At 47.3% G+C, this 19,535-nt stretch overlaps 1 protein-coding gene across 1 annotated transcript in view; it reads right to left on the minus strand.

Moving 5' to 3' along the window:
- The window catches only part of LOC117383486 (oxysterol-binding protein-related protein 11-like), a 30,963-nt gene that overhangs the window by 8,070 nt on the left and 3,358 nt on the right, over positions 1 to 19,535 (minus strand). The window contains exons 3-13 of the mRNA XM_055227728.1: positions 19,404 to 19,435; positions 19,265 to 19,324; positions 17,016 to 17,194; positions 16,508 to 16,572; positions 9,036 to 9,110; positions 7,889 to 8,171; positions 7,211 to 7,317; positions 6,000 to 6,125; positions 4,696 to 5,046; positions 3,588 to 3,717; positions 2,018 to 2,204 (exon numbers count right to left, since the gene is read on the minus strand). Of these exons, the coding sequence (XP_055083703.1) occupies positions 2,018 to 2,204; positions 3,588 to 3,717; positions 4,696 to 5,046; positions 6,000 to 6,125; positions 7,211 to 7,317; positions 7,889 to 8,171; positions 9,036 to 9,110; positions 16,508 to 16,572; positions 17,016 to 17,194; positions 19,265 to 19,324; positions 19,404 to 19,435 (1,595 nt within the window). The remainder of the gene's footprint in view (positions 1 to 2,017; positions 2,205 to 3,587; positions 3,718 to 4,695; positions 5,047 to 5,999; positions 6,126 to 7,210; positions 7,318 to 7,888; positions 8,172 to 9,035; positions 9,111 to 16,507; positions 16,573 to 17,015; positions 17,195 to 19,264; positions 19,325 to 19,403; positions 19,436 to 19,535) is intronic.

A 19,535-nucleotide genomic window follows, 5' to 3' on the forward strand; every position in this document is an offset into this window, starting at 1 on the left:
TTCTGGCAAACCGTCCGACGCCTCAGGAGGGGAAAGCAGTGCTTCACCAACACTGTTTACAGTGCGGGTGGAGAGCTGCTGACCTCGACTGGGGATGTTGTCGGGCGGTGGAAGGAATACTTTGAGGATCTCCTCAATCCCACTGTCACGTCTTCCGAGGAGGAAGCAGAAACTGGGGACCCAGAGGCGGACTCGTCCATCACCCTGGCTGAAGTCACTGAGGTGGTTGGCAAGCTCCTCGGTGGCAAGGCTCCGGGGGTGGATGAGATCCGTCCTGAGTACCTCAAGTCTCTGGATGTTGTGGGACTGTCTTGGCTGACACGTCTCTGCAACATCGCGTGGCGGTCGGGGACAGTACCTGTGGAATGGCAGACCGGGGTGGTGGTCCCTCTGTATAAAAAGGGGGACCGGAGGGTGTGTTCCAATTACAGGGGAATCACACTCCTCAGCCTTCCCGGTAAGGTCTATTCCAGGGTGCTGGAGAGGAGAATCCGACCGATAGTCGAACCTCGGATTCAGGAGGAGCAGTGTGGTTTTCGTCCTGGTCGTGGAACACTGGACCAGCTCTATACTCTCCATCGGGTCCTCGAGGGCTCATGGGAGTATGCCCAACCAGTCCACATGTGTTTTGTGGATCTGGAGAAGGCATTCGACCGTGTCCCTCGTGGTGTCCTTTGGGGGGTGCTCTGGGAGTATGGGGTCCGGGGCTCTTTGCTAAGGGCTGTCCGGTCCCTGTATGACCGGAGCAGGAGCTGTGTTCGCATTGCCGGCAGTAAGTCAGACCTGTTCCCAGTGCATGTTGGACTCCGCCAGGGCTGCCCTTTGTCACCGGTTCTGTTCATTATATTTATGGACAGAATTTCTAGGCGCAGTCAGGGGCCGGAGGGGGCCTGGTTTGGGAACCACAGGATTTCATCTCTGCTGTTTGCAGATGATGTTGTCCTGATGGCTTCTTCGAGCCAGGACCTGCAGCAGGCACTGGGGCGGTTTGCAGCCGAGTGTGAAGCGGCTGGGATGAGAATCAGCTCCTCCAAATCCGAGGCCATGGTTCTTGACCGGAAAAAGGTGGTTTGCTCTCTCCGGGTGGGTGGTGAGTCTCTGCCCCAAGTGGAGGAGTTCAAGTATCTCGGGGTCTTGTTCACGAGTGAGGGAAAGATGGAGCGTGAGATTGACAGGCGGATCGGTGCAGCGTCTGCAGTGATGCGGTCGCTGTATCAGTCCGTTGTGGTAAAGAAGGAGCTGAGCCGGAAGGCGAAGCTCTCGATTTACCGGTCAATCTACGTTCCTACCCTCACCTATGGTCATGAGCTTTGGGTAATGACCGAAAGGACAAGATCGCGGATACAAGCGGCTGAAATGGGCTTCCTCCGCAGAGTGGCCGGGCGCACCCTTAGGGATAGGGTGAGGAGCTCGGTCACACGGGAGGAGCTCGGAGTAGAGCCGCTGCTCCTACACGTTGAGAGGAACCAGCTGAGGTGGCTCGGGCATCTGCTCAGGATGCCTCCTGGACGCCTCCCTAGGGAGGTGTTCTGGGCATGTCCCACCGGGAGGAGGCCCCGGGGAAGACCCAGGACACGCTGGAGGGACTATGTCTCTCGGCTGGCCTGGGAACGCCTTGGGGTCCCACCGGAGGAGCTGGAGGACGTGTCCGGGGTGAGGGAAGTCTGGGAGTCCCTGCTTAGACTGCTGCCCCCGCGACCCGGCCCCGGATAAGTGGAAGAAAATGGATGGATGGATGGAGTTTGCAGTAGGGAATTGTGGGTAAATATTCTCTGTGTGGAGTTTAGAGCAGGGGGTTGTGGGTAAATATCCTCTGTGTAGAGTTTAGAGCAGGGGATTGTGGTTAAATATCCTCTGTGTAGAGTTTAGAGCAGGGGATTGTGGGTAAATATCCTCGCCTGCTGTTGGCAGGGTCTCACCTCTCGCCAGTTGTTAGCAAGGTCTCACGTGTCGCCTGTTGTCAGTAGGGTCTCCCCTATCATCATCGGGGTCTCACCTGTCATTGACAGGGTCTCACCTGTGCACTTTGCCTCCGTAGAAGGGTTTGGTATGAAAAGTGACCGAGGAGGAGTAGCCGCTCTGGGCACAGCTGATGGAGACTTTGCCCCCGAGCTCCACCCAAGGCACCGTGAGGATGGAGCGGGCGTATGCACAGGGCAACGTGAAGACGTACTGCTCCCCGTGCTCGAGCAGGTACAGCACCCCTACAGCACCAGAGGAGAACAGCACAATGAGTCTCAGGGCATGTGTGAAATTTATCTTTAAAAGTTTACTGTAAAATGATGAAAGCCAGGACAAAACATATATTAAATAATTTCAATTAAAGATTAAAGAAAATTAAGATAAAAACCTGTTAAAGCTGCACTGTGTAACTTTTCTGGTGGTAGTACAAAGCAATGCAATAGAATAGAATACTACTAACAGATGGGTGTGGGTCTGGATGGGCAGATTAGTGAATCAAACTTGTATAAATTGATACGTTTAATGCCATACTGTGGAACATTTAATCCAGCCCTATTGTGCTTGAGTCTCTATAGCTCTCATCTCTGTCACCTGTGGCTCATTATGTTATAATTTATACATTTTAAATCACAATATTCATCTAACACAATAGAAAACTGCGGTGTCCAATGGGAGCTCACGTTGCTGTAAACGTCTTCACAACAAAGCGGCGCATGCTGTCGGCGCCCCCTATGGATAGCTGTACATCACACTAGAGCGGCACACATTTTTTTCATTTGTACCAAAATGACGAAGGTGATGCTGCCGAATCCCACAAGTATCACCGTTTAAGAAAATAGTCTGAAAAGTTCTGATCTAAAGCAGAACCACTGGAGGTGTTACACAGCCCCTGGAGGCGTTACACAGCCCTTTCACCTGAGAGTCAACACTCATGAAGACCCACTCCTATAAAATTTACATCTGTCCTAACTCCTAAATGACTTTGAGCCTTTGAGCTTTAACTGCTGTTAGCTGTTAGCAGAGGGAGAGGCTGACCTGCTGTTAGCTGTTAGCAGAGAGAGGGGCTAATCTGCTCACAGCTGTTCTGTATTCACTGACCTATAAATGCTCTCATATGGATTTACAATGGACATGGAACAAGCACACACTCTCGACATGTTTATTCCCAGCTCTGTACATCCCTTGAATTGCTCATAGTTCAAACGGAGACAGAACCCTCAGTGGGAGTTTGTACATGTGTGGCCTGATTTATGGTTAATATCTCTGTAATTACTGGGCCTATCCACATTAAAACAAAAACTGACCCAAAGCTCATCGCCTTCAGTAGAAATGACATAAATGAAGGGGATTTTGAGTTCACTATAGCATTAAACAGTGGCAGCATCATTACACACCCAGGCCACACTGGGTTACATAATGCAGCTTTAGTGTGACACATCTGTGAAACCAACAAAAATATACGGTTCAACTTCCTGTTAGATTATTTTCTTTCAAAAACAAAAAATTAAATCTCCCCAAGAGTCATATAGACCCCTGCAGTGTATCTGAAATCATGACCTCAAACTGTGAAATGCCACAAACCCAGCATATTGTTTCCTAAGTAGACGGTAGCTCCGCCTCCTTACCTTCTCCGACCATGGACACGCCCACAGACACGCCCATGAACTTGCTCTTGGTCCAGATGTGTGCGTTCAGACACATGCGCTTCTCTGGACACTCGCAGTAAAATGCAGACACTGGAGGATGGTGCGAAACCTGGACAGACACGGAACTGTTAAAGGAGCTGTGATTCAGAGGGAGGAGCTTTGATTCAGAGGGAGGAGCCTTGATTCAGAGGGAGGAGCCTTGATTCAGAGAGAGGAGCCATGATTCGGGGGTGGAGTCATGATTCAGGAGGGTGGAGCCATGATTCGGAGGGAGGAGACATGATTCAGAGGGTGGAGCCGTGATTCAGAAGGAGGAGCCATTATTCTGGGGGTGGAAAACTGGGATTGCTGGGGTCAAAGTTCATTCTTTGGTTGGACGGCTCTCACTGACAGTGATCGGCGCTGGTCGGTGGCGAATTGTGACAGTGGCAGAACAAGACCCTTGGACACAAAAGCGCACAGCACACCCCTCTGGATGTTTTACAAAAAAAAAAAAGTCTGTATTTTCACTAAAACAGGCTCAAATGTGTCTGCAACTCTCACAGTCTGTTTAGAGAAGTCAATCAAACCTGTTGCTAACACTAGAGTGACCTCGGGGAAAGAAGGCACCTGATTTGTCTGTTATTAATGTTCATATCTTGATTTACAGACACAATAGTGAAATGAAAACCCCAGGATCATGTAGAGTGGGTTAATACAAACATTTAAGACCAAAATGACGAGTCTGACAGCAGCAGATACAGAGAGAGGACACAGTTATTACATAGAAAGTGAATTGCAGCCAGAGTCGACAGACCCAAAGCTTATGACCACTTTAGATTTAGAATGCAGCAGCTAGCAGGTTAGCTACATCCATTTATGTATACAGTCTCTGGCGTCACCATGTTTTTGGTTAGCTCCACCCAAACCACAATGGTGCTCTGTGATTGGTCCAAACCACAGTAGTCCAAGTCCAATCGTAATCAAATAAATAATCAAATCAAATATCACGAGAATTCATGTCTGTGGAGGTGTGGCCCAAACACCTTTTTACACATGACAAGATTAAAACTAAAACATCTAAACTAAAAGTTACACAGAAATATACCTGTTCAGCCACGAAGCGCAGACGGTGACAGTCTTCTGCCCGGCTCCTGGCGTTCTGCGCGAAGCCACTCCCCCCGATGCTCTGCCCCGGGGCGGAGGCTGGACGCCGGACTCGGGGCACGGTCCAGGAGCAGTGGAAGGTCTCGCCCAGAATGGGGTTGTAGGGTTTTTTGGCCACAGCTCCTTTGCGTCCTTCATGGAATGAGGTGAGGTAATACTCCAGGACTCGGATCATTCTCTCCTCAGCAGACCGGCCTGACGTGATGCTCAGAAACATGTCTGGGTGAGACAGAAAGTTAGCATACATCTCCAGCAGAGAGCGCTTCTCCAGGATGAAGGTTGGCAGCACCACCTGCAGGACGGGAGAAAGACAGCAGTCAACACTATATTAGGTCTTATAAATGTAAACTAGTAAAAAGTCCTGAACAAACCCATGGGCTTAAGTACATCTGTTTATTTCTAATCTAAAATTACCTGCAGTTATCTTTAACATCATAACTATTTAGCACTTTAGTTTAACCGCTAGCAGTAAAAGTTGGGCTAACGCTGGGATAACTGTGGCCTGGTGGACTGATCTCTGTTACTGAAAAGAAGACCTGATTTGATTAGATTTTGTGTGTTCAGAGATATACCTGTGTACCCTGGTGAGGTCCATGTTTGTTTGTTTGTTTACCCTGGTGAGGTCCCCATTTGTTCGTTTGATTGTTTACCCTGGTGAGGTCCATGTTTATTTGTTTACCCTGGTGAGGTCCACATTTGTTTGTTTGCTTGTTTGTTTACCCTGGTGAGGTCCATGTTTGTTTGTTTACCCTGGTGAGGTCCGCATTTGTTCGTTTGATTGTTTACCCTGGTGAGGTCCATGTTTGTTTGTTTACAACGGGTGAGGTCCGCATTTGTTTGTTTGCTTGTTTGTTCACCCTGGTGAGGTCCATGTTTGTTTGTTTACACTGGTGAGGTCCATATTTGTTCGTTTGCTTGTTTGTTTACCCTGGTGAGGTCCATGTTTGTTTGTTTACCCTGGTGAGGTCCACATTTGTTTGTTTGTTTATTTACCCTGGTGAGGTCCATGTTTGTTTGTTTACCCTGGTGAGGTCCACATTTGTTCGTTTGCTTATTTACCCTGGTGAGGTCCATGTTTGTTTGTTTACCCTGGTGAGGTCCATGTTTGTTTGTTTACCCTGGTGAGGTCCACATTTGTTTGTTTGTTTATTAACCCTGGTGAGGTCCATGTTTGTTAGTTTACCCGGGTGAGGTCCATGTTTGTTAGTTTTCCCGGGTGAGGTCCATGTTTGTTTGTTTGTTTACCCTGGTGAGGTCCATGCCCATTTTGAGCTGCGACAGGAGGTGGATCATGATGTTTCTCTGCTCGTCTAAAACTCCGAGCTCCTCTTCCGCGTTGTCCTCTGTGTCTGTGGCCTCATCGCTCACGTCCTAAAAACAAATAAAACAAACTCAGGAGTTGAACCCACAACCGGTTTAGTTCCGGTTTAGTCCTGGTGAGAGGACCAGGACTAAACCGGAAGTAAATCAAGACTAAACCAGGACTAAACCAAGACCAGACCAAGATTAAACCAGGACTAAACCAGGACTAGACTGGGACTAAACCAAGACGAGACCAGGACTAATCCAGTACAAACCAGACCAGGAATAAACCAGACCAGGACTAAACCAGGACTAGACCAGTACTAAACCAAGAGTAAACCAGGACTAAACCAGGACTAGACCAGGAGGAGGAGGGAGAGAGGAGGGAAGGGCAGAGGGGAGATAGAGGAGGGGGTTTAGAGAAGAGGAGAGACAGAAGTAGAAAAGAGGGGAGGGGTGACAGATAGGGAGAGAGTGAGAGAGAGAAGAGTAGGTGGGGTTAAGAGAGAAAGAGGAAAGAGTTGGGAAAGGGGGAAGAAGATGGAGACAGGAAAAGAAGAATGAAGGGAGACAGGCACAGAAAGTGGAGAGAGAGGATAAGAGAAGAGGAGAGAAAAGTAGAGAAGGGAGAAAGAGATAGAGGAAGGAGAGACAGGGGGATTATGGGGAGAGAAAAAGGGATGTGGGGAGGGCTGTTGTGATTGTGAATGGACGGATTAATTACTTCCTGTTTAGATGTGTTGTAGTTTAAAACTGTACTTCCTCTTTCGATGTTTTGTAGTTCAAAAATGTACTTCCTGTTTGGATATTTTGTAGTTTAAAACGACTTCCTGTTTGGACATTTTGTAGTTTAAACTGTATTTCCTGTTTAGGTCTTTTGTAGTTTATAACTGTACTTCCTGTTTGATGTTTTGTACTTTAAAACTGTACTTCCTATTTGGATGTTTTGTACTTTAAAACTGTACTTCCTATTTGGAAGTTTTGAAGTTTATAACTGTATTTCCTAGTATGCAACTCAGTGCTATTTCCTGTATTTTGTGCTTTTCTTCACAATCTGCCTCTTAACTGATGTAAAACTACATATTCATCACAGTGACAATCCACCAAATAAGAATTAAAAACATGAAACGTTCAGATATGACCTTTGACCTCACCTCTGTGCTCTGTGCTGGTGCCCTACTCGTCCTGGAGTTGGAGACAGGGGGCGCTGTGCTGTTTCTTTGCTGCTTTTCAGAAAGAGGTTGAGAGGAGTCAGGGGTATCTGCAGGAAGAAGAATGAGAGAGTTTGAGGCAGGAGCAGACAGGAGCAGAGCCAGAGGAGCAGACAGGAGCAGAGCTAGAGGAGCAGACAGGAGCAGACAGGAGCAGAGCTAGAGGAGCAGACAGGAGCACTTTTCTTCTGGGGACAGCCACCCGCTCTTCCTCATGGTTGTGGAGATGTTATGGCTCTGCCTAAAAAGTTCCACAGTATGCCATTAAACTGGTCTACTCTGTATTTATTCAAGTAGCTGTTTGCTTTGGCCTAGCTACATCAACTGCTCTCTGAAGATAGATGAGTCTAATGCCATACTATGGGACATGTAGGTGTAGTAACATCTCCATGAAGACAAGCACATAAGAGCACCATTCACCTTTAAATAAAGCTGTTTTCTAGATCTGTTTTAGATCCAGTTCAGGCTTTGTTTTTGCCTGTGTTTCGGCCACAGTGATAAGAGGAAGATACATACATATACAACTGTATTTGATGTAAATATACCTCCCAAAGATGAAAGCCTCTTGTAGATCCTTCTTACCTGCTCAAGTGTGAGCCTGGTTTTGTAAAACCTTCTTACCTGCTCTTATGAGAGCCTGGTTTTGGTGGTAGCTGAGGACACTTCCTGGTTTATGCGGTGGGCTGTGATTGGCTTGGACCAAACCTCCAGGCTCCACGTGGTTGAGGGGTACGCTAGGTGTCGGCTGAGCCAGGGACGGCGCTCTGTCTGGGGGTGAGATTGGCTCGAGGCTGGGGCTCTGGACATGGTTGTGGCTGGGGGTTCGATGAAGGTTTTGGTGGAACAGACTGAGACACTGGCCCAAGCAGCTCAGAGATGAGGGGGTTTTGAAGAAGAACAGATCCTACAACAGAAAGAAGACAACAAGAATACATTAGAACTCAAATTAATGATTATTTTAGCTATGAGTCAGTATAGTATATAAGCCTGAAACATGGAGACTGGAGGCTTCCAAACAGAGAATATTTACAATCTAAGGAATTACAGCTCTAACAAGCAATTTTTGTTAAAAAAGACAGTCCTCTGAACAGAAATGGCCTTAAACATATTCTATCACCTGTTTATAACTCGTTCCTCAGACCTAAATCTAAACAAAGAAAACAATAGTACTAGCCAGTGTGCTAATAACCAGTATGCTAATGGCCAGTATGCTAAGAGCTGCTATGCTAATAGGTGTGAGAGCACCCATGAGGGACCTGAATGGTTATGCCAAGTAAGGTTCACACTTAATGTAGCTCAATATACCTAGAAACAAACAGAAACTGTAAACAAACAGGTGTGTAAGCTTCAGTGTAGTTAGCTCCTCCCTTCAGACAAATATAAAGCCCCACCAGAGGGCAGCAAATCACATACACTGCAATATTTATCTATACAGCTTTTTTTTTTTTTTTTTTTTTACTGGTTTAGTCCTGGTTCAGTCCTGGTTTAGACTGGTTTTGTCCTGGTTCAGTCCTGGTTCAGTCCTGGTTTAGTCTTGGTTTAGACCTGGTTTAGTCCTGGTTCAGTCCTGGTTTAGACCTGGTTTAGTCCTGGTTCAGTCCTGGTTCAGTCCTGGTTCAGTCCTGGTTTAGTCTTGGTTTAGACCTGGTTTAGTCCTGGTTCAGTCCTGGTTTAGACCTGGTTTAGTCCTGGTTCAGTCCTGGTTCAGTCCTGGTTCAGTCCTGGTTCAGTCCTGGTTTAGTCTTCCACCCCCCCCCCGAGCTCAGACCTCGTCCCCAGAAAGGGGCCCTTGTCTGGGGTGAGGCTCCAGTGTCTGTGGGCGTTTCTCTCCTGGACTCAGCTCCTGCACAAAAACATTTACTTTTCAAAAACATTTTACAATATGATTTGCTCAACTAATTTTACATTTTAAACCCTAGTTCAGTCCTGGTTTAGTCCTGGTTTAGTCCTGATTTAGACCTGGTTTAGTCCTGGTTTAGTCCTGGTTTAGACCTGGTTTAGTCCTGGTTTAGGGGTTGTCATTTCCTGTTTGCCTCCAGGTGGCGCTGTAAAGGCCACACCTGCCACACTTTCTCCAAAGAATAACAAACTTAAGAACAGAATCTTTCTGCACCACATGCACCTGTCTGCTGCCGTCTGCTCCTCTGGCTCTGCTCCTGTCTACTCCTGCTCCTATCAGATTACTGGTCTAATCCCATGTCCTTGTATGTACTTTGTATGAGTCAGATTTACTCAGAATCTGGATTATCACATTTCCGGCTTTTCCATCGAAGAACTCAAAAAACATCGACTGCTGCATCTGGATTAGTCCTGGTTTAGTTCTGGTTTAGACCTGGTTTAGTCTGGGTTTAGTCCTGGTTTAGTCTTGGTTTAGTCCTCCTTTAAAACTACCTAACTTTTCTGCTTGTCTTCATGAAGATGTTAATGTCTGCAGTAAGGCACTACATCTACAAATGAAACCAGAAGTTTGAATATACTATGTAAAAAGAATGATGTACTTTTTTTCTCATTGTGTGACAAACTAAACTTTTCCTGTTTTAGGTCCATTAGGATTAACAAAATAATTTCTATTTGCTAAATGCCAGAATAATGAGAAGATATTTTTAGACAGTTTTGGATTACTATTTTCAAAGTCAGAAGCTTACACACAGTATGCTATGCCTTAACTATTTTGGGACGATCCAGATGATGTCATGCCTTTGAAAGCTTCTGATTGGTTTATTGATGCCATGTGAGTTAATTAGAGACACACCTGTGGCTCCTCCTTGGACTGCCACCTTATCGTAGTGAGGGAGTTTGCAGACCCGGATGATCCTAGGAGCTACAGTGGCTGGCAAAATTTTCATCCCCCTGGAACTTTTTCACATATTGTCACATCAGGACCACAAATTTAAATACATTTTCTTAGCATTTTATGTGAATGAACGACACAAAATGGCACACGAGTCTGAAGTGGAAGGAAATATTTTACAAGATTTCCAAATGTTTTAAAAATTAAAAACTTAAAAGTGCAGCGTGCAAAAGTATTCAGCCCCCTTTTTCTTGAATGCAACCAGTTGCTTTGAGAAGTTGCCTGATAATTTTGGAAAGATTGAATGTTGACCTAATGACTAAAGTCCAGCTGTGGCCGTGTCCCAATTTGCCAAATGCACCTTTTGAAGGGTCCCTTCGAAGTACTCTTCAAAGTGTAGTTTGAAGGTTCCGGTCGAGAATCTGCCCTCCTCAGTGTAGCCGCCATCTTGCTGAAGTGGGACAGGCCCACACCACGGACCACACTTCCACCGCTGTCTTTGAGCGTACGATACGTACATTATGTACGTTATTTTTAATTATTTATTATTTAATAGAAGAAAAGTCAAGATGTCGTCGTCGCAGCCGTTTCTTTGTTTAGATTGAATATCAATAGGCAAATATAACGTTCAAGGTGATTTTTTTACTCAATTGTAGCTACTTCATAACTTTAACAAAATATACCTTGTGAAAACGTAATAACAGAGACAGAGGTAACAATATAATTTTTACATTCATAGTCTATAAACCAGAGAACACTGATTATTTGTACATATAGTGGGATATTGCAGTTTAATGGTTCGGTATTTTGGCCAGTGGCTACACCGCTTTAATAACAGTAGAGGGCGCTGTTTCCCTTCTATGCCGTGCCAGTTCTTTCCATCTGATTATTATAAGGTATTTTCTAGCAGTGCAGCGCTACATCAAGCTAGTGTCTTGATTTACTAACACGAAGGTAAATGACACGTGCCCACGAGGGGCGCAGACCTATGGAATGTACGGAACTCATAGAGATTTTGTGCACGTCTCAGGACTCTCTTCTGTCCTTTCCTCAGAGTCCGTTGCTTCATTGTTCACTTTACCTGTGTGGATCATTAAACTCTTCTGACTTTACGTTTCAGTCTCTTGGTCTTTGACACAATATAAACAAACATTCTTACATTATTCTTATTGCAATAATAATTTCTCATGATAATAATGTCTCTTATTGTCTAGCAATAACTGCACATTCCTTTATTCCATGTAACTCCCCTCCTTTTTAATCATCAAACACACTATACTTAACTTTATTCAGATTTAAAAGTTTCATGTCACACTGTTGTAGATGAGGTAAACCAGTACGCACATTTGAACGTGTATTGCGCAGTGGACTCCATTTTCTTCTCTTTTTTGCGCAGCCGCGGTGCATGATGGGATATAGAAGTGCGCGAAGTGTGCACGGATGCACGCTTCGGTTACGTCCGATCTCCATGGAAACGGTGCAAAGGGAAGGGCAGGTTTTCGGCCGCATTCAGTAGGGTGGGTTGAAATGGGACAGCCCTTGTCGCACCGGAAATTACGTAACTGTCCTTCGAATCGCCCTTCCAATGGTGATTCTAAGGCCAGGTGGGCGAATTGGGACATGGCCTGTGTGTGATCTTGTCTCAGTATAAATGCAGCTGTGCTGTGAAGGCCACAGAAGTTTGTTAAGAGAGTTGGGGAGCAAACCACAAAATCAAGTCAAAGGAGAATATCAAACAGGTCAGAGAAAAAGTTGTGAAGTTTAAAGCGGAGCTTGGATCTAAAAAGATTTCCCGTGTTGAACATCTCAAGGAGCAGGGTCCAATCCATCATCCAGAAATGGACAGAGTATGGCAAAACTGCAAACCTACACAGACATGGCCATCCACCAGAACTTACAGAACGAACAAGAAGACACTCATCAGAGATGCAGCCAGGAGGCCCATGGTGACTCTGGAAGAGCTGCAGAGATCCACAGCTCAGGTGGGGAATCTGTTCACAGGACGACTATTAGAGTCCTGCACTACACAAATCTGGTCTTCAGAAGAATGGCAAGAAGAAAGCCATTGATGAAAAGCATCCATTAGAAGTCTCGTATACAGTTTGCTAGAAATAATTTGGAGGACACAGCAAACATGTGGCAGAAGATGCTCTGGTCTGATGAGACCAAAATCAAACTTTTTGGCCTAAAATCAAAACACTGCGTCTAACCCTGCACATCACTGTGAACACACCATCCCCACAGTCAAACACGGTGGTGGCAGCATCATGCTGTGGGGGGTTTTCTTCTGCTGGAACAGGGAAGGTGGCCAGAGTTGATGGGAAGATGGATGGAGCTAAATACAGGGCAATCTTGGAAGAAAACCTGTTGGAGTCTGCAAAAGACTTGAGATTTGAAAAAGTTCCAGGGGGATGAATACTTTTGCAAGCCATTGTATGTTGCTCGGGGCATTATGTCCCTGGTAGGGTCTCCCATGGCAAACAGGTCCTAGGTGAGGGGTCAGGGAAAGAGCAGTTCCTAATACCATTATGAATAGCGATAAAACAAGGACTGTGATGTCACCCAGTATGGCTCAGCTGGGGCCTCACCCTGGAGCCAGATCTGGGGTTGGGGAGAACTGCATAGCAGTCGAGAACAGGTGTCTCGGAGACCCAGTCCACAGACCCAGCATCTGGCTGTAGAGATGGGGAATGTCACCTCACTAGGAGGGAAGGAGCCTGAGCTCGTGTGGGAGGTTGAGAGGTACCAGCTAGATATAGTCAGGCTCACCTCCACACACAGCTTGGGCTTTGGTACCCAACTCCTCGAGAGGGGTTGTACTCTCCACTTTTATTGGCATTCCCCATGGGGAGAGGCGGCGAGTTGGTGTGGACTCATAGTGCCACAGCTCAGCCACCACGTGTTGGAGTTCACCCCGGTGAATGAGAGGGTTGGGGACAGGTCCCTCACTGTTGTGTCGGCCTATGGACCGAATAGCAGAGTACCCTTTTTGGAGTCCCTGGGAGGGGTAGTAGACAGCGCACCAACTGAGAACTCTCCTGGGGGACTTCAATGCCCACGTGGGCGACGCCGGTGACACCTGGAGAGGGGTGATCAGGAAGAACATCCTCCCTGATCTGAACCCAACTGGTGGTCTGTTATTGATCTTCTGTGCTAGTCACAGTTTGTCCATAACTAATACCATGTTCGAGCACAAGGGTGTCCATCAGTGCACGTGGCACCAGGACACCTTTGTCGTTGTGTCATCTGACCTTCGGCTGTGTTTCTTGGACACTCGGGTGAAGAGAGGGACAGAGCTGTCAACCGATCACCACCTGGTTGTGAGTTGGATTCGCTGGCGGAGGAGAAAGCCAGACAGACCTGGGAGGCCCAAGCCTATCATGAGGGTCTGTTAGGAACGTCTGGCGGAGCCCTCTGTCAACAGGGTCTTCAACTCACACCTACAGGAGAGCTTCTCCCAGATCCCGGGGGAAGTTGGGGACATGGAGTCTGAGTGAACCATATTCTCTGCATCTATTCGATGTGGCTGCGCATAGCTCTGGTCACAAGGTCTCTGGTGCCTGTCGCAGTGTGCACCCCGAACCTGGTGGTGGGCACCGGAGGTAAGGGATGCCATCAGGCTGAAGAAGGAATCCTATCGAGTCTTGTTGGCTTGTGGGAGTCCTGAGGAAGGTCAAGCGTGCCGCGGCCCATGCACTAGCAGAGGCAAAAACTCGGGACTAGGAGGAGTTCGGGAAGGCCATGGAGGAGGACTATTGGTCAGCATCAAAGAAATTCTGGAAAACCATCTGATGCCTCAGGAGGGAGAAGCACCAACACTGTTTACTGTGCTCGTGGAGAGCTGCTGACCATGACTGGGGATATTGTTGGATGGTGGAAAGAAGGGAGGATCTCCTCAATCCCACCGACACATCTTCCGAGGAGGAAGCAGAAACTGAGAAGTCAGAGGCAGACTCATCCATCACCCTGGCTGAGGTCACTGAGGTGATTGGCAAGCTCCTCGGTGGCAAGGCTCCAGGAGTGAATGACATCCGTCCTGAGTATCTTAAATCTCTGGATGTTGTGGGTCTGTCTTGGATAACACGCCTCTGCAACATGGCATGGCGATTGGGTACAGCGCCTGTAGAATGGCAGACCGGGATGGTGATTTCTTAAGAAGGGGGACCGGAGGGTGCATTCCAATTACAGGGGAATCACTCTCCTCAGCCTTTCCGGTGAGGTCTATTCCATGGACTGGAGAGGAGAATCTGTCCAATAGTCGAAGCTCGGATCCAGGGGAAACAGTGCGGTTTTGATGGTGGTCGCAAACACTGGACCAGCTCTATACTCTCCATCGGGTGCTCGAGGGCTTATGGGAGTTGGTCCAACCAGTCCACATGTATTTTGTGGATCTGAAGAAGGTATTCGACCGTGTCCCTCGTGGTGTCCTTTGGGGGGTGCTCCATGAGTATGGCATCTGGGGCCCTTTGCTGAGGGCTGTCCAGGCCCTGTATGACCGGAGCAGGAGCTGTGTTCACATTGCCAGCAGTAAGTCAGACCTGTTACCGGTGCATGTTGGACTCCACCAGGGCTGCCCTTTATCACTGGTTCTATTCATTGTTTTTATGGACAGAATTTCTAGGCGCAGCCAGGGGCCAGAGGGGGTCTGGTTCAGATCTCATCTCTGCTATTTGCAGATGATGTTGTTCTAATGGCTTCATTGAGCCAGGACCTGCAGCAGGCACTGGGGCGGTTTTCAGCCAAGTGTGAAGCAGCTGGGATGAGAATCAGTTCCTCCAAATCCGAAGTCATGGTTCTCGACCAGAAAAAGGCTTGCCCTCTCTTGATGGGTGGTGAGTTTCTGCCTCAAGTGGAGGAGTTCAAGTATCTCGGGGTCTTGTTTCTTGGGAAATTAACTGGGGGAACAGTGCAGCATCAGCAATGATACGGTCGCTGTATCGGTCCGTTGTGGTAAAGAAGGAGCTGAACCTCCCAGTAGAGAGAAGCAGCTGAGGTTACTCGGGCATCTGTTCAGGATGCCTCCTGGAAAGTTGTTCTGGGCAAGTCCCACAGGGACACCAGTTACACCAGTTCTGTCTGGAGGAATGGGACAAAATTGCCAACTATTGTGAGATGCTTGTGGAAGGAAATCCAAAACATTTGACCCAAGTCACACAGTTTAAAGACAATGGGACCAAATAGTGATGAAATGTATGTAAACTTCTGATGTTGAAGAAAGTCATGAAAAATCTTCTCTCATTAATGTGGCATTTAGTTTAGTCTGATTTCATGTCAGATAATGAGAAAAAAAAAGCATATGCGTGTTTTTATATAGTTTATGTACATTTGTGGTTTCCATTGTGAGTCGATATATGTTGCATTTGTTGAGTCACCTGCTTGTTCTCAGGGAGATGTTTAAAGTCACACTGTGGAACAACGATCTCCATGGAGACGAGCAGCAGGCACTCTCTACTAGAAGTGCTACAGTGTGCATCTTTATTTCTGCTTTAGTCCTGGTTTGTTCTGACTTAGTCCTGGTCACAGTTATGGCCTATTTTTGTAATGCTCCAATTTGTAAATTTTGACCCAAAAACCTCCAGAGCTGCTCACAACCAAAATAATTTGGATTTATTCCTGGTTTAGTCTTGGTTTAGTCCTTGTTTGGTCCTGGTTTAGACCCGGTTTAGATCCGGTTTAGTCCTGGTTTACTCCGGGTTTAGACCCGGTTTAGACATGGTTTAGACCTGGTTTAGTCCTGGTTTAGACCCGGTTTAGTTCAGGTTTAGTCCTGGTTTAGTCCTGGCTTAGTCCTGGTTTAGTTCTTATTTAGTCCTGGTTTAGACCCGGTTTAGTCCTGGTTTAGTCCTGGTTTAGACCCGGTTTAGTCCTGGTTTAGTCCTGCTTTAGACTCAGTTTAGTCCTGGTTTAATCCCAGTTTAGACCTGGTTTAATCCTGGTTTAAACCCAGGTTAGTTCAGATTTAGTCCTGGTTTAGTTCTGATTTAGTCCTGGTTCAGACCCGGTTTAGTCCTAGTTTAGTCCCGGTTTAGACCCGGTTTAGTCTTGGTTTAGCCCTGGTTTAGACCCGGTTTAAAACCAGATTAGTCCTGTTTTAGTCCTGTTATAGTCCTGGTTTAGTTCTGTTATAGTCCTGGTTTAGTCCTAGTTTAGACCCAGTTTAATCTTGGTTTAAGCCTGGTTTAGTTCCAGTTTAGTCCTGGTTTAGTCCTGGTTTAGTCATGGTTTAGTCCTGGTTTAGACCCAGTTAAGTCCTGGTTTTGTCCTGGTTTAGTCCTGATTTAGTCCCAGTTTAGTCCTGATTTTGTCCCGATTTAGTCCTGGTTTAGTTCTCACTCTGACCTGGTTCAGTCCAGGTTCAGTCCTGGTTTAGTCCTGGTTCAGTCCTGGTTTAGTCCTGGTTCAGTCCTGGTTCAGTCCTGATTTAGTCCTGGTTTAGTTCTCACTCTGACCTGGTTGTGTCTGGAGCACAGTTGAAGTTGTGTCATCCAGAGTTCTTGTTCTTGGGCGTCTCTTGCTGAAACAAAACCACATCATATCAGCTCACCTCTCCACAGAGCTGACGTGTAATTTAGCTTGAAGGTGTCGCCTGCTTGTCTCTGTGAAGACAATCCAAAAAGTGACATAGTCCACTTTATATACCCTTCAGTATTGACCCCTGACCTTAAAGGGGCAGTCTGTAGATATCAAAGCTGCATCTTCGTTTTGTGATAAGCTTCACATCTGCTTAAACCACTTTTATGGAGTTTAATCTTAAATAAACCTTAAACCATTTTGACCCAAACACCACAGTCGGCCATTTTAAGTGTTCATTCAGCGTGGTTCTTTAACTCTTTAAATACAAGTATCAGTCCCCCCCTCCATGTATTAGTTGACAGTGTGCACATATCTCTGGGTCGCCTCAGAGCTGGATCACGTTAGCATTAGCATGTGTTAGCCAACAGTATATCTGTGTCTTACCTCGGAGCTTGTAGACCTCGCCAGCACTCGACTGCACCGTGAACATAAAGGGATGGTCTGGACTGGACCAGACGATGGCCCCCTCCACACACAGAGCCCCCCGTGGAGCCTGCTGACCTCTGGTGGCAGCGCTGAGGTAGTACCATAACTGTCCCGAGTCTGGATCCAGCACAAAGAACCTGCAACGCCACAGAACGCCAAAACAACAGGACATGTTTTAGAAGTTTCACTTTAACACTCTAAGTCACCCCCCCTTACGACCGCGATCACAACACAACCAGTGTGCTAAGTCACTCCCCTTCAGAGCACAGTGAAGCTTTACTTTGATGATGAGGCTCTTGGACAGAAGATAAATCCTAATGATGCAGCAGTGTCTCACAACGCCACATCGTCACAACGCCACATCGCCACATCGTCACAACGCCACATCGCCACAATGCCACATCGCTACAACACCACAACACCACATCGCCACATCGCCACAACTCCACAACGTCATATCGCCACATCACCACATCTCCACAATGTCATATCGCCACAATGCCACATCACCCCACCAAATTGCCACATCGCTACAACGCCACAATGTCATATCGCCACAACGCCACATGGCCACAACGTCACAATGTCACAAAGCCACATCTCCACACCTCCACAACGTCATATCGCCACATCGTCACAACGCCATAACACCACATCGCCACATGGCCACAACGTCATATTGCCACAACGCCACATCTCCACAACGTCATATCGCCACATCACCACAACACCCCACCAAATTGCCACATCACCACAACGTCATATCGCCACAACGCTACGACAACCACCAATCAAACAAGAGAACGACAAGATGAAAGGGAGAGAGGAGAAGGAGAGAGAGAGAGAGAGAGGGGAGATGGAGGAAGAGAGGGGGGGTGGAGAGAGAGAGAGGGAGAGAAGAGAAAGAGGGAGAGAAGAGAGAGAAAGAGAGAGAGAGGGAGAGAGAGGGAGAGAAGAGAGAGAGAGGGAGAGAAGAGAGAGAAAGAGAGAGAGGAGAGAGAAAGAGAGAGAGAGGGAGAGAGGAGAGAAAGAGAGAGAGAGGAGAGAGAGAGAGGGAGAGAAGAGAGAGAGAGGGAGAGAAGAGAGAGAAAGAGAGAGAGAGAGAGAGAGAGGGGGATGGAGGAAGAGAGAGGGGGGGTGGAGAGAGAGAAGAGAAAGAGGGAGAGAAGAGAGAAAAAGAGAGGGAGAGAAGAGAGAAAAAGAGAGGGAGAGAAGAGAGAGAAAGAAAGAAAGAAAGAAAGAAAGAAAGAGAGAGAGAGAGAGAGAGAGTGAGAGGGAGGGAGAGAGAGAGAGGGGAAATAGTGCAGGGTTTTCCTCTGATGAGTCACAGCAGGTTTGGGACTCCCACCCACACAACTCTGACAGAGATAGAGAGAAGAGAGAAGGAGGAGAGGAAAAGAGGGCATTGTGAGGGGAGAGGGAGAGAGGGAGAGGAGGGAGTGAGGGATTGAGAAAGAGTGAGAGAGCCGGAGCGAGAGATGACACAGAGGTGTGAAGAAGAGTGCTAGGTGGAGAATAGAGGGAGAGACAGAGGTGTGAAGAAGTGAGCGGGCTAGAGAAGAGGGGAAGGGATGGAGGGAGGGCTAGATGAGAAGAGGGGAAGGGATGGAGGGAGGGCTAGAGGAGAATGAGTAAAACAGACAGCTGAGAGGGAGAGAAAGACAAAGGTGTGAGGAAAGAGGGAGAGGTGTGAGAAGAAAGTCTATGTGTGTGTGTATGTCTGTGTGTGTGTGTATGTATATGTATGTCGGTGTGTGTGGGGGGGTGTGTGGGTGTGGGTGTGTGTTGGTGTATGTGTGTATGTATGTATATGTGTGCACACGTGTAGGTGCATGTGTGTAGGGGTGTGTGTGTGTGTGTGTGTATGTTACACATACATTATTTCATAACAAACAGAGCAACAAACATAAAGCTGTTTAATTCTATGTCATGTTTTTCACTACAAAACAGTAACTGTAAAAGTACTATTAGTATAAAGTATTATCTGAGTAAAAATACTCAAGTATGATCTGAGTAAAAGTACTCAAGTATTCAGAGTACTGTGCTCTGATTGGCCCATGTCCCGGTCCACGTTACAAAACACATTTTAATTTAGGTGCTCTGTTTCCAAAGTGTTCGTCCGGTCACTGCGCGTAAGTGGTCAGCCCAAACCACGTATCCCTCCGGACCGTCCCGGACCGTTCCCTGTCCCCTGTCCCCGTGCTCACCGGCTCTGCCATCCGTGGAGCAGGTTGGTGTATTTCCTCAGCGGGCCCTCCACTCGGTGCCTGCTCCGTGGAGCTGTGACCGTCCCTCCGCCGCCACCGTCCCGTAACGAGGCTGCAGCACTGGGGCTTTTAGGGGCACGATGCATGACGGGACCAGAGCGCTGCGCACGGCTCCACGGTGAATGAACAGAGGGGTTTTCTCACTCTGTTGTGGCTACTGCGGCTCTCCTCTCTCTCCTCCTCTTCATCTCTCTCTCCCTCACGCGCTCAC

This window comes from Periophthalmus magnuspinnatus, chromosome 16, assembly GCF_009829125.3.
Source record: "Periophthalmus magnuspinnatus isolate fPerMag1 chromosome 16, fPerMag1.2.pri, whole genome shotgun sequence".
Taxonomy (NCBI): domain Eukaryota; kingdom Metazoa; phylum Chordata; class Actinopteri; order Gobiiformes; family Gobiidae; genus Periophthalmus; species Periophthalmus magnuspinnatus.